We start from the raw sequence: 14,606 nt of genomic DNA, 5'->3' as shown, positions 1-14,606 counted from the left end.
GCGTCTTTGGAAGTTCTTAAATTAGGTTGGACTTCCATGTAAAACTCAGTTTATGTTGTATACAGGAACTCAAATATCTTCCTTTTTAAATATTGGCAGAATACTATAAGCATGCAATATTGACCTCACTTTCAGTCGTTTGGAAAACAGAGCTTATGCATGTGTGAAAAGTGTCTTCTCAGATAACGTTGTGCTAAGGCTAAGAATGGATGACATGTGACTCTCCACATAGATCAAGTTTTTTTTCCAGAAGAATCTACCTCTGTGGGAAAAACTCCATAAAAGCAGAAAGTGGTTCTAATAAGCTTATGCAGACTGCACATGCTTTTCTGGAACTACTTTTTACCCACGTGCATGAAGTCCAGTTTTTCTGGAACTACTTTTTACCCACGTGCATGAAGTCCAGTTTTTCCAGAACAAGGCTCAATTAATGACAACAGTTTCCATAGCAATTGTAAGCAGAAGTCAGAGATTTACATTTATGTAAGAAACTTTGTCACAATTGCCAGAACTTGTTCTTGTTCATATTTTGGTATTTCTCCAGCCGTTCGTTGCTCTAGCCATTCGTTGTATCGACGTTGATGACCTGAACGACACTTATACCCAGGCTCTGGTGGCCTATGCCATGGCGCTGTATAAACCACAGAGCCAGTTCTCTGATATTGTTATCAACCAACTATTGGAGAAGGCAGTTAAACAAGGTATTAATAACATTGGCATCATTTTTATACTCTTAAAGGTAGAATATTGTACCAACAATTGACTTAATAAATGATAAATAATATTTTTTGTGATTAGAGTAATGAAGTAAATTATGATCACTTATAACTGATAAAAAAGGATGCTTGATAGAATTAAGATTTTTTTTCCAGCATTTAATGGTCTTGTATTATGAAATTGGTAGTTTCATGATTTTAGAAGTCAGGTTGTATTTTCTGGCTCTTGTTTTAATTTAATCTGATTTTTTTAGGCATAAATATTCTCAGACACTTACTTTGAATTAACATTAGAAACTGCCTCAGCCAATAAATTTAAATTAACACCCGAAACTGCCACTCTATTTTGAAGATGCCATGATGTTCTGGAGACGTGAATACCAGCCGGATATTTTGTCGGGTCAAGGTCGTGCAGCGTCCGCGGAGGTGGAGATGACCTCGTACATTCTGCTGGCAATTCTCACTAAAGATGAGCAGGCTCCCATCAGTAATGTCATACCAATTGTCAGATGGCTGGCTAGCCAGACAAATTCCTATGGAGGATTTGCCTCAACCCAGGTGATTGTTTTTTAAGATGCCTGCCCGATAGATTGATGCAACCTATGGGTAGTGTGATGCAACCTATGGGGCATTATGACTGAACATCAGAAGTCACAATCCGGCCTAGAACTTCATTCTTGGTTTTTGAAATTTGTGAGCACATATCTTTTATAGTCTATATTATGTTGGATTCATTACTAGTTATCAAATTGCAAGGTTATGAGATTTTTAAATACACTAATATTTGGATTATTTAATTAAAAAATACATAAAAATAGTTCTGTCATAGAATAGGACTATAAATAAAATGGGGTTGCAGCTTTAGTTGAAGTAGTTTTTCATTTCCCATGTTTATGTAAAGTAACTTTCAATAAATGGCAATTTGTGTACCACTTTAAAGCCATACTCTTCAATGAGATATACATTATAGTTATAAACCTTGGTCTGGGATAACAGGGCTAAATGCATGCATGTAAAAGGTCATCCCAGATTAGCCTTTGCTGTCATCACAGGCTTGTCAGGGACAACGCTTTCTGCCTAAAAAGGTTTTTCATTTAAAAGCGACTTCCTTTAAAAGACTGCACAGGCCCATCTGGGACGGCATTTTACACACATGTGTTAAGCCCCATGTACTCAGAGCATTACTCAATTTAGCCTTTCAACAAGATATACATAAGATATATTAATCATTTCAGGACACTGTGGTGGCTTTACAGGCCTTGTCCCTGTTCAGTCGACGTATCTACGGTAGCGGCCTGGATGTCAAGGTCAATGTACTTGATAGTTTCGGCTTAGTCAGGGACTTCCATGTGTCTTCTAGCAACAGAATTGTGTTGCAGCGTCAGGATCTGGCACACCCAGACTCAGTGTTGAAGGTCTCTGCAAAAGGGGAAGGTTGTGTGATGCTACAGGTAAGTTCTTTTAAATTTTCTGTAATATGAGAACTTCAGTTCTATGAGAACTATCTGGTAAGAGAGAGCACTTACTGAGTCCTCTTGTATTGATGGTCTTGTGTCTTTTTTAAGTGTCAGTTGAGCTTTGTAGTTTAAAAAATAGATGGTCAATGTCAGTAAGTTACTGAAACAGAAGATCACTTGAGCCTCTTTCAGGACATACAGGGGCCTTTTCACAGATTGTGGCATATATTGATGTTTGTCATTGAATGCTTTAAATTGATAAATGTAATAATGGCAACTAAATTGCTCCAGTAAAAAAATAATATTAGAGAAAAATAACACAACTAATCCTCAACTGGGCTCGAACCACTGACCCTTGGGGTAAAAGTGTTGCACATAAACCACTCAGCCAGTCATGTTCATGTAGGAAGGTGTATTTTATATAAGCAATCCTTGTAATGTCCCAAAATACAACAATAACAACAGAACTCTCCAAAACATTAAATGTTTGCATTTGTAATGCTTGATAATTTTCAGGTTATTAAATTGTCAACAGAAGCATAGAACTGATAGTTTCAAGAATACTAATTGTTCAGTATTACTGTTTCCTCCCAAATATCATAACTGCAATGAAAATTTGCAAATCTGAAATATTTTTTTTCAAATTTGTCACTTTACCAAAACGTGAAAAGGTCCTTTTAAGCATGAGCATAAAGTGTTGTACTAGATTAGCCTGTGAAGCCAGGTTAGGGTAGTCAGTGACGTCACTTTCCGCCTAGACTGTATTTTCAGTTACAAGTGCCTTCTTAAAACAAAAAATACCATCAACACAGAAAATGTCATTATATAAATATTACATGTCTGACAGGGTGACAGTAAATTTGTCAACTTGAGGAAATACTGTCAACCGAGGCGAAGCCAAGGTTGATAGTATTTTTCCAAAAGTTGACAAATTTACTGTCACCCTGTCAGACATGTAATATTTATTTTATAATACATGTACCGAACAAACTATTCAAACATGAACAATTTATATGAACCATGAACAATTTTAATATTCAATAATTATATTTAATTATACATTTCCAGAAAGGAAATTCATTTCTGCGTTGAATAAGACCAAGATCGTGAAAATCGTTGCAAAATTGATGAAGTAATGGCTGTTCAACCATTAATATGTTGAGTGGTTCAGATATTCGGGCCGAGCAAAATGAACTTTGCTTTATTTGGCACCGACCTAGTAATAGATTTATCCCATTAACTTTCTTAGTCATTAATTATTTCTTTAAAAATATATTACCGAACCAGCTTTCCGTCTTTTAATTTCATCACTTGATTACGCAATTTATGACGTACTCGTGTTACGTCATTTCGGTGACGAAATGTTTTGGGACAACAATACGAACGTGGAGTTTTTTTAACAGTAAAATATTTGTTTAAAGCATCAAACAAATCCAAAACGTATTTCGGATTGTGTGTTTGTCATGCATAACACCTTAAGAACAGACACTGGAAGTGTATATCGTTGTGACTTTATTGTTATTAGCATTGGATTAAAGTTGCCATTGAGGTAAGCGTGTCGTTTATACTAAATTGATTTTTTATGACTCATGTCAAAGCTTAAATAATGGCATTAATCTATTCTACAGCACAGTTTCAGCTGCAATCGATATTTTAATTATCCAAATACAACGGAAATGCAAAACTGCGTACTGCGCATGCTCAAATGGGACATTATACTTTTTCACCATTCTGCACGTGATTTCCAAGGTAGCGGGCAACAGTATTTTTTGGACAGTAATATTTTTCCCGCTGGTGGCACGTGATTGCTAAGGTAGCGGGCGACAGTATTTTTTGGACAGTAAATTTTTTCCTGCTGGGTCTGACAGTATTTCTATGTCACGATGGCCTATGGGAGTTAAGCATTGTGAATAAAAGTGAGGTATAATAATCCTAATTATCCTGTGTGGACTGCAGAGGCTAATCTTAGAAGGCACATTATGCTGATTAGCCTGTGCAAACTGTTCCGGAACACAGCTTCATTGTTGGAGGAGTTAAATCGTTGTCTGGCAAATCCTGGACCCATCCATTTTCTTATCTTCTAGTTGACATCAAGATATAACATAGAGAACAAGGTGATAAAAGATAACAGGTTCAACTTGACTGTCAGAACCCCCGTTACCATGGAGATTCTCAACAAAAAATGTCGACGGAGACCAGTTAGCATTTGCGCTAGGTGAGATAATAGTTTGATATGGAAAACTAAGATACATTATGGTATCTGAAATACAATGAGTCAGTTTTTATAGATTGTTGCAAGAAATGCTTGAGTACTACAAACTCGTAAATAGAAACATTAGTTTCATTGGCAAAATGTGCAAATTAATATAGCTGTTAAGGTATTGACAATTTTAGTACTAGATAAATATGATAGTATGGGGGCATATTGTTGAAGGCATTATTGCTAGTTGTTAATTTAGCAAGAATAATGTTATTTTTCTTGCTTAAGCATTGAACAAGTGGAAAAATACCAGTACATTTCTTTGTGGAAAGAGTAATCAGTTTTTAAGTATTTTCATTTCTATAAGAATGATTAAGGTTTGAACTTTTTTACCCAGGTGTCTCTTACTTATTATGAAGGCAAAATCAGTTTTAAAGTTCTTTAAGATGGTCTTAATATTAGATCTTTACTGAATATTCTCACCATGATATTTTAACCCAACCGGAAAAATCCCAAAAATGCAAATTAATGTCACAGACATAAAAAGCATGGTTGACTTAATAAAAAGGTGTTTCACCAATTTCTAAAAAGAGGGAGACTATATGAGCCGCACTCTGTGAAAAGGGGGTTTAATGCATGTGCGACACTTTGCACCTAAACAGGATTTTTGCTAAGAAGAGACTTTCTTTGAACAGAAAATATTATAAAAGCGAAAAGTGTCGTCCCTGATTAGCCTGTGCAGACTGCCTAGGCTAATCTGAGATGACACTACACACATGCATAAAACCCCTTTTTCACAGAGCACGGCCCATTTGTATACTTTTGGGCTTGGATCCTATTACAAGATTGCCAGACATTCCTCAGTCAAGTGATTGGTTGAGGGGTGGGGTGGGGAGGCTGGCATTATAATCATTAGGCATTCATATAAACCCATAAAGGTGCCATCATAAATCATGAAATGCTAAGCAAAATCAAAAATACAAATTCTGATACCATTTTATTTAAGAATAAAAGTTATCCTGTGTCTCTGAAATTGGACACAAACCCAATACAGAGAGTCATATTTTATCAAATGTCAATTATTTTTGTATACAATACTGAAAAAAATTAACTGATGGCCAATTTGCTGTTCCGAATACATATTTTATGACAGAAGCAGAAAACAAGGCTTGAATTATTTAATAAGAAAAGTATATATAACATTTCTGTGCAATAAAAAATATCTTGCAAACAGTTTATGTGGCATTAACTTTCAGTAAGTTAACTAAATGTAAATAAATGTAGTTAAGTTCATGTAATAATAAAAAATGTTGTAGCCACCTTAACCTTCACAAATTTCATTTGAGGCTGACTGCCTCCACTGTGATAAAGCTACAGTTATTAATATACTGGGACAATATTGGTTTGTTTTCAGTTATCTAGGCAACAGTGGCCATAGCAACATGGTTGTCATAGAAATGAAAGTTCCCAGTGGTTGGCAGCCTGATTTGGACCAGCTTCAAAATGCAAGTTGATGTATTGTTTGTCATTAGATTGCAAGTTGCTGTATTTTTTGCCATTAGATTGCAAGTTGCTGTATTGTTTGTACTTTTTAGTCATTTGATTGCAAGTTGCTCACATGTTAGTCATTAGATTGTTAGTGGCACACATGTTAGTCATTAGATTGTAAGTGCTCATATGTTAGTCATTATATTGTAATTGGCTCACATGTAAGTCATTAGATTGTAAGTGCTCACATGTTAGTCATTATATTGTAAGTGGCTCACATGGAAGTTTTTATATTGTAAGTGGTTCACATGTTTGTGAGTGGCTCACATTTTAGTCATTAGATTGTAAGAGGCTCACATGTTAGTAATTAGATTGTAAGTGGCTCACATGTTAGTCATTAGATTGTAAGTGGCTCACATGTTAGTCATTAGATTGTAAGTGGCTCACATGTTGGTCATTTGATTGTATATGGCTCACATGTTAGTCATTACATTTTAAGTGACTCACATGTTAGTCATTAGATTGTAAGTGCTCACATGTTAGTCATTAGATTGTAAGTGGCTCACATGTAAGTCATTAGATTGTAAGTGCTCGCTCACATGTTAGTCATTAGATTGTAAGTGGCTCACATGTTGGTCATTAGATTGTAAGTGACTCACATGTTAGCCATTAGATTGTAAGTGCTCACATGTTAGTCATTAGATTGTAAGTGGCTCACATGTAAGTCATTAGATTGTAAGTGCTCGCTCACATGTTAGTCATTAGATTGTAAGTGGCTCACATGTTGGTCATTAGATTGTAAGTGGCTCACATGTTGGTCATTTGATTGTAAGTGGCTCACATGTTAGCCATTAGATTGTAAGTGCTCACATGTTAGTCATTAGATTGTAAGTGGTTCACATGTTAGTCATTAGATTGTAAGTGCTCGCTCACATGTTAGTCATTAGATTGTAAGTGGCTCACATGTTGGTCATTAGATTGTTAGTGACTCACATGTTAGCCATAAGATTGTATGTGCTCACATGTTAGTCATTAGATTGTAAGTGGCTCACATGTAAGTCATTAGATTGTAAGTGCTCGCTCACATGTTAGTCATTAGATTGTAAGTGGCTCACATGTTGGTCATTAAATTGTAAGTGACTCACATGTTAGCCGTTAGATTGTTAGTGCTCACATGTTAGTCATTAGATTGTAAGTGGCTCACATGTAAGTCATTAGATTGTAAGTGCTCGCTCACATGTTAGTCATTAGATTGTAAGTGGCTCACATGTTGGTCATTAGATTGTAAGTAGCTCACATGTTGGTCATTTGATTGTAAGTGCTCACATGTAAGTTATTATATTGTAAGTGGCTCACATGTAAGTTTTTATATTGTAAGTGGTTCACATGTTAGTCATAAGATTGCAAGTTTGATTGCAAGTTTCTCACGTTTAAGTCATATGATTGCAAGTGGCTTACATGTTGGTCATTTGATTGCAAGTTTCTCACATGTAAGTCATTAGATTGCTAGTTGTACACATGTTACTCATTAGATTGCAAGTTTCTCACATGTTTGTCATTATATTGCAAGTTCTCACATGATAGTCATTAGATTGCAAGTTGTCTACATGGTACTCATTTGATTGCAAGTTGTACACATGGTACTCATTTGATTGCAAGTTGTACACGTGTTAGTCATCTGATTGCAAGTTGCTAACATTTTTGTTGTTAGATGCATTGCAAGTGATTCACATATTTGTTATTAGAAAGCAAGTTGTTCACATGATTCGTGTTAGATTGCAAGTTCCTCACATGTTTGTTGTTAGATTGCAAGTGGTTCACATGTTTGTCATTTGATTGCAAGTGGTTCACATGATTGTCATACAATTGCAAGTGGCTCACATTTTTGTCATTTGATTGTAAGTTGCTCACATGTACGTCATTATATTGCAAGTTGCTCACTTGCTAGTCATTTGATTGCAAGTTGCTCATACGTTACTCATTTGCTTGCAAGTTGTACACATGTTACACATTTGCTTGCAAGTTGTACACATGTAAGTCATTTGATTGCAAGTTGCTCACATGTTTGTTGATAGATTCATTGCAAGTGGTTCATATATTTGTTGTTAGATAGCTAGTTGTTCACATGATTCTTGTTTGATAGCATGTTCCTCACATGTTTGTCATTATTTTTCAAGTTGCTCACATGTTATTCATTTGATTGCAAGTGTCTCACATGTTAGTTATTAGATTGCAAGTAGCTCAAATGTTAGTCATTAGATTGTAAGTGGCTTAGATGTTAGTCATTAGATTGTAAGTGACTTAGATGTTAGTCATTATATTGTAAGTGGCTCACATGTTTGTCATTAGATTCCATGTTGCTCACATGTTAGTCATTAGATTTCAAGTTGCTCACATGTTAGTGATTTGATTGCAAGTGGCTCACATGTTAGTCTTTAGATTGCAAGTGGCTCACATGTTAGTCATTAGATTGTAAGTGGCTCACATGTTAGTCATAGGATTCAAAGTTGCTCACATGTTAGTCATTAGATTGTAAGTGGCTCACATGTTAGTCATTAGATTGCAAGTGGCTCACATGATAGTTATTAGGTTGCAAGTGGCTCAAATGTTAGTCATTAGATTGTAAGTGGCTCACATGTTAGTCATTAGATTGTAAGTGGCTTTCATGTTAGTTATTAGGTTGCAAGTGGCTCAAATGTTAGTCATTAGATTGTAAGTGGCTTAGATGTTAGTCATTAGATTGTTAGTGGCTCTAATGATAGTTTTTAGATTGTAAGTGGCTGAAATGTAAGTCATAAGATTGTAAGTGGCTCACATTGTAGTCGTTAGATTGTAAGTGGCACACATGTTTTTCATATGATTGCAAGTTGCTCACATGTTTTTCATATGATTGCAAGTTGCTCACATGTTTTTCATTTGATGTCAAATTTCTCACATGTGTGTTATTATTTATGTTTAGTTGGAGAGTTTTCAGGGTCTTTAGCATTTTGTCTTATGCATTATTGGAAGTTATTTTGTGGTATATATTTTAGGTTGTTTTATTGACTTATTTATGTTAATTTGTATCACATATTTTGTAAAGTTAACGTTAAGGGTTGTGCAGCATCATTCATGAAATTCAATTTAAGATATTAAAAGTGACATGCTGCATTTCAGTTAATACATATAAAACAGACACCATTTGATTATATCTTAATTTGCCTTTTATATAATCTGGAAATTGATCATTGTTCTCGGGTCACATAAAATACCTTCTCCAACAGTGGTATTTTGTGGTTGCTTTGTAGCTGTTGAATTCTGTTGAACTTGGCATGAAGAAGTATGAAGTGGACAGTCCAGCAAGAAACACTATCAATTTCTACTTTGACCAGGTACTACAAACCTTTTGTGTGGTTTATTTACCTGTATAAAATAAATGTCTAAATGACATTTAAAGTAATCATAAAGCAATCAAGTAATTTTTACATGGATTTTATTAAGTCATTTATATGTTTATGCAATTCTACACATATAACCCATATTTTAAATGTATTGAAATGTTTATTACACAGAAATGTTCTTCTGACTGAAATATATTTTTTTATAAATTTTTAGCTCCACTGGCCAGAGGCCAGCGGGGCTTATGTCATGGTCCTGTGTCCGTCATGTGTGTGTGCGTTAACTTTTCCTTAAAACATCCTTTTCTCCTAAACTACTGGTCCAATTTTGATGAAATTTCTCAGGAATGTACCTGGGGTGAACCTCTTTCAAATATGTTCAAATTATACCCCTGGGGTCAAATTTGACCCTGCCCCGGGGGTCACAAAAATGAAAATTTGCTTATATAAGGCCTATTTTGTTAAAACTTTCAAAATCGTATCGTCCATAACCATTGGGCCTTAGAGGGCTATCAAATTTGGTATGTAGAGACATCTTATAGTTCTCTACCAAATTTCTTCAAATTATGCCCCTGGGGTCAAATTTGACTCTGCCCCAGGAGTCACAAAATTGAACATATGCTTATATAAGGCCTATTTTGTGAAAACTTTCAAAATCTTCTCGTCCATAACCATCGGGCCTAGGGCTATCAAATTTGGTATGTAGAGACATCTAATAGTCCTCTATCAAATTTCTTCAAATTATGCCCCTGGGGTCAAATTTGACCCTGCCCCGTGGGTAACAAAATTGAACATATGCTTATATAAGGCCTATTTTGTGAAAACTTTCAAAATCTTCTTGTCCATAACCATTGGGCCTAGGTCTATCAAATTTGGTATGTAGAGACATCTAAAAGTCCTCTACCAAATTTCTTCAAATTATGCCCCTGTGGTCAAATTTGACCCTGCCCCGGGGGTCACAAAATTGAAAATATGCTTATATAAGGCCTATTTTGTGAAAACTTAAAAAATCTTCTTGTCCATAACCATCCAGCCTAGGGCTATCAAATTCTAATAGTCCTCTACCAATTTTTTTTAAATTATGCCCCTGGGGTCAAATTTGAACCTGCCCCAGGGGTCACAAAATTGAACATATGCTTATATAAGGCCTATTTTGTGAAAACTTAAAAAAAAATATTGCCAAAACCATTAGGCCTAGGGCTACACAATTTGGTATGTAGTGACACCGTATAGTCCTCCACTTAGTTTGTTCAAATTGACCCTGCCCTGGGGGCCACAAAATCGATTATATGCTTATATAGTGCCTATTTTGTGAAACCTTTAAAACTTCTTGTCCTTAACCATAAGGCATAGGGCTACCAAATTTGGTATGTAGTGACATCTAATAGTTCTCTACCAAGTTTGTTCAAATTATGCCCCTTGGGTCAAATTTGACCATACCCGGGGGTCACAAAACTGAACATACGCTTATATGGGGCCTATTTTGTGAAGACTTTAAAAATCTACTTGTCCTTATCCGTTGTGCCTAGGGCTACCAAATTTATTATGTAGTGACATCTAATAAACCTCTACCAAATTTGTTCAACTAATGCCTCTCGGGTCAACTTTGACCCTGCCCTGGGGGGTCACAAAATTGAATAAACGCTTATAAAGCGCCTATTTTGTGAAATCTTTAAAAATCTTCTTGTCAAAAACAATTCAGACTATGGCTACCAAATTTGGTATGCAGTTACATCTTATAGTCCTCTACCAAGTTTATTCAAATTATGCCCTTTGGGTCAAATTTGACCTTGACCCGGGGGTCACAAAATTGAACATTTTATACGCTTATATCTTGCTTATTTTGTGAAAACTTTAAAAATATTCTTGTCCTTAACTCTAGGACCTAGGGCTACCATATTTTGTATGTACATGTATAAGATATAGTAGTCCTCTACAAAGTTTGCTCAAATTATGCCCCTGGGGTTAAATTTGACCAAGCCCAGGGGGTCACAAAAGTGTACATGTGCTTAAATAGGGTCTATATTTAAGTATTTGCACATGCAGAGAATATTTGTTTCAGCCTTTTTTCAGCAGTGGAGCTATACAGGGCCATCATGGCCCTCTTGTTAACAAATCTTAGCCAATTGCTTATTGGCTTGTTGGAAGCAGTTTTGTAAATTACCTGATTATCTGATTCATATAAATTTCCTTAAGAAAGGCAAAATTTCTCACTATTTTTATGTCCCCAACCACTATAGTGGGGGACATATTGTTTTTGCCCTGTCTGTTGGTTTGTGTGTTTGCGTCAAACTTTAACATTTGCCATAACTTTTGCAATATTGAAGATAGCAACGTGATATTTGGCATGCATGTGTATCTCATGGAGCTGCACATTTTGAGTGGTGAAAGGTCAAGATCAAGGTCATCCTTCAAGGTCAAAGGTCAAATATATGGGTCAAAATCGCTCATTTAATGTACACTTTTCCAATATTGAAGATAGTAACTTGATATTTGGCATGCATGTGTATCTCATGGAGCTGCACATTTTGAGTGGTGAAAGGTCAAGGTCATCCTTCAAGGTCAAAGGTCAAATATATGGTTCAAAATCGCTCATTTAATGGACACTTTTGCAATATTGAAGATAGCAACTTGATATTTGGCATGCATGTGTATCTCATGGAGCTGCACATTTTGAGTGGTGAAAGGTCAAGGTCATCCTTCAAGGTCAAAGGTCAAATATATGGTTCAAAATCGCTCATTTAATGGACACTTTTGCAATATTGAAGATAGGAGCTTGATAATTGGCATGCTTGTGTATCTCATGGAGCTGCACATTTTGAGTGGTGAAAGGTCAAGGTCATCCTTCAAGGTCAATGGTCAAATATATGGGACATAGTGTTTCACATACACATCTTGTTAGTAATGAATTTCCTTGGCAATATGTTTTTTAATAACAACCCTTACATTTGTTTTGGTGTTTTCTGTATTACAACCCAAATTTTATTTTTCATGCGGAATATTTTATTGATAATTCCCATTATCATTTTTATTAGCTCGACTGTTTTCGGAAAAAAAACGAGGTATATTCATAGCCATCTCGTCGTGTCGTGTCTTGTCTGTCGTCGTGTCCGCCGTCCGCGTCGTACTAAAACCTTAACATTTTGTTAAGGTTTTTAACATGGCTCTAAAATCTAAGTGCTTCTACCTACAACTTTGAACCTTCACATGTAGCTGCACCTTGATGAATTCTACACGCTACACCCATTTTTGGGTCTCTAGGTCAAAGGTCAAGGTCACCGTGACCTCTAAAAAAAAATCAAAAAATCTGACAAGCTTTCGCAGCCGAGCTTGGCACCCGATATGCGGTGCTCTTGTTAGCAATATAATTACAACCTTGTATTAACCCTTTACCACTTAGATATGTATTGTGACATGTTTGTAATCTCTTATAAAGCATTATTTAATTGAAGACTATTCTTACTTCATTCAAGTTGTAAAGGCTTAATTTCCAAATCTTAGATACTGATGAGCAGCAAATAGCATAAAACCTGAACAAACTGTGAGTTACTCACAGGCTGTTCAGGTTTTATGCTGTTTGCACAGAGCAATTTTTACTTTGCTTCTTATGGGGGAAACTCTTGCATATTTCAGCTGGACACAGTGGCCCGTGGTTTCATTGTCACCTCTTGCATATTTCAGCTGGACACAGTGGCCCGGTGTTTCAGTGTAAATCTTGCATATTTCAGCTGGACACAGTGTCCGGTGGTTTCATTGTCTCCTCTTGCATATTTCAGCTGGACATAGTGGCCCGGCGTTTCAGTGTAACGCTTGCATATTTCAGCTGGACACAGTGGCCCGGTGTTTCAGTGTAACTCTTGCATGTTTCAGCTGGACACAGTTGCCCGATGTTTCAATGTCACCTCTTGCATATTTCAGCTGGACACAGTGGCCCGGTGTTTCAGTGTAACTCTTGCATATTTCAGCTGGACACTGTGGCCCGGTGTTTCAGTGTAACTCTTGCATATTTCAGCTGGACACAGTAGGCCGCAGTTTCAGTGTATCTCTTGCATATTTCAGCTGGACACAGTGGCCCGGTGTTTCAGTGTAACTCTTGCATATTTCAGCTGGACACTGTGGCCCGGTGTTTCAGTGTAACTCTTGCATATTTCAGCTGGACACAGTAGGCCGCAGTTTCAGTGTATCTCTTGCATATTTCAGCTGGACACAGTGGCCCGGTGTTTCAGTGTAACTCTTGCATATTTCAGCTGGACACTGTGGCCCGGTGTTTCAGTGTAACTCTTGCATATTTCAGCTGGACACAGTGGCCCGGTGTTTCAGTGTAACTCTTGCATATTTCAGCTGGACACTGTGGCTCGGTGTTTCAGTGTAGCTCTTACATATTCCAGCTGGACACAGTGGCCCGGTGTTTCAGTGTAACTCTAACATATTTCAGCTGGACACTGTGGCCCGGTGTTTCAGTGTAACTCTTGCATATTTCAGCTGGACACTTTGGCCCGGTGTTTCAGTGTCACGCTGTGGCAAGAAGTGCGTGTGGACAATAACAAACTAGCTGTGGTCAAGGTCTATGATTACTATGAAACAGGTATTGTGTCCATTATCAGCATTCATTTTTTTCGCAGATTATCATGCACAAGATTAAACCAGATTAAACCAGTTTCAACATATGAGCCGCTCTCTGGGGAAATGGGGCTTAATGCATGTGCGAAAAATGTCATCCCAGATGAGCCAGTGCAGTTTACCCAGACTGATCAGGGCTGAATTTTTTTCTCCTAGATTCGAAATTTGTTAAGATGACACTTCCTTTAAATGAAAATTTCATTCAAGTGGAAAGTGTTGTCCCTGATTTTCATTCAAGTGGAAAGTGTTGTCCCTGATTTTCATTCAAGTGGAAAGTGTTGTCCCTGATTTTCATTCAAGTGGAAAGTGTTGTCCCTGATTAAGTACAGTTTTTTTATATTGTTAGAATATTGGCTGTCAGCAGTAGTAATGTTGGGTTAGTTCATTCCTGGACCTTTTTGTTAAAAATAAAAGGTTTTTAATATTAATTAATAAGACAAAAGATAGACACCAAGTACTGGTTCTAGGCCCAGGAAACAAGCCTAAGAGTGTTTCAAATAAGCCTTATATAGGTGTTCTATGCCATTGAGCTAAAATAAATAGGGTTAAACTAAATATTGAATGCTGAAAAATTGTGTTGGTGTTTTTAATTGTGTGAATATGCAAACAAAAATATGGAAAACATGTATGCAAGAAATGGGCCTTGTGCAAAGGGGCCTAATGCATGAGCAATCTGCACAGGCTAATCAGGGATGACACTTTCCATTTTTATGATACTTTTCGTTAAAATAAAGTCTCTTCTTAGCAA

The 14,606-nt window shown here is 36.5% G+C and overlaps 1 protein-coding gene across 2 annotated transcripts in view; it reads left to right on the top strand.

Annotated features, from left to right (window-relative positions):
* Window positions 1-14,606, top strand: part of LOC127876604 (murinoglobulin-2-like) — a 73,004-nt gene that overhangs the window by 50,389 nt on the left and 8,009 nt on the right. For both annotated transcript variants that reach the window (XM_052421933.1, XM_052421934.1), the window contains 7 exons: window positions 545-701; window positions 1,069-1,274; window positions 1,952-2,167; window positions 4,258-4,388; window positions 5,788-5,878; window positions 9,149-9,232; window positions 13,721-13,823. In XM_052421933.1, the coding sequence (XP_052277893.1) occupies window positions 545-701; window positions 1,069-1,274; window positions 1,952-2,167; window positions 4,258-4,388; window positions 5,788-5,878; window positions 9,149-9,232; window positions 13,721-13,823 (988 nt within the window). The remainder of the gene's footprint in view (window positions 1-544; window positions 702-1,068; window positions 1,275-1,951; window positions 2,168-4,257; window positions 4,389-5,787; window positions 5,879-9,148; window positions 9,233-13,720; window positions 13,824-14,606) is intronic.

Source organism: Dreissena polymorpha, chromosome 4 (assembly GCF_020536995.1).
Source record: "Dreissena polymorpha isolate Duluth1 chromosome 4, UMN_Dpol_1.0, whole genome shotgun sequence".
NCBI lineage: Eukaryota > Metazoa > Mollusca > Bivalvia > Myida > Dreissenidae > Dreissena > Dreissena polymorpha.
This window is presented reverse-complemented; position numbering and strand designations above follow the sequence as displayed.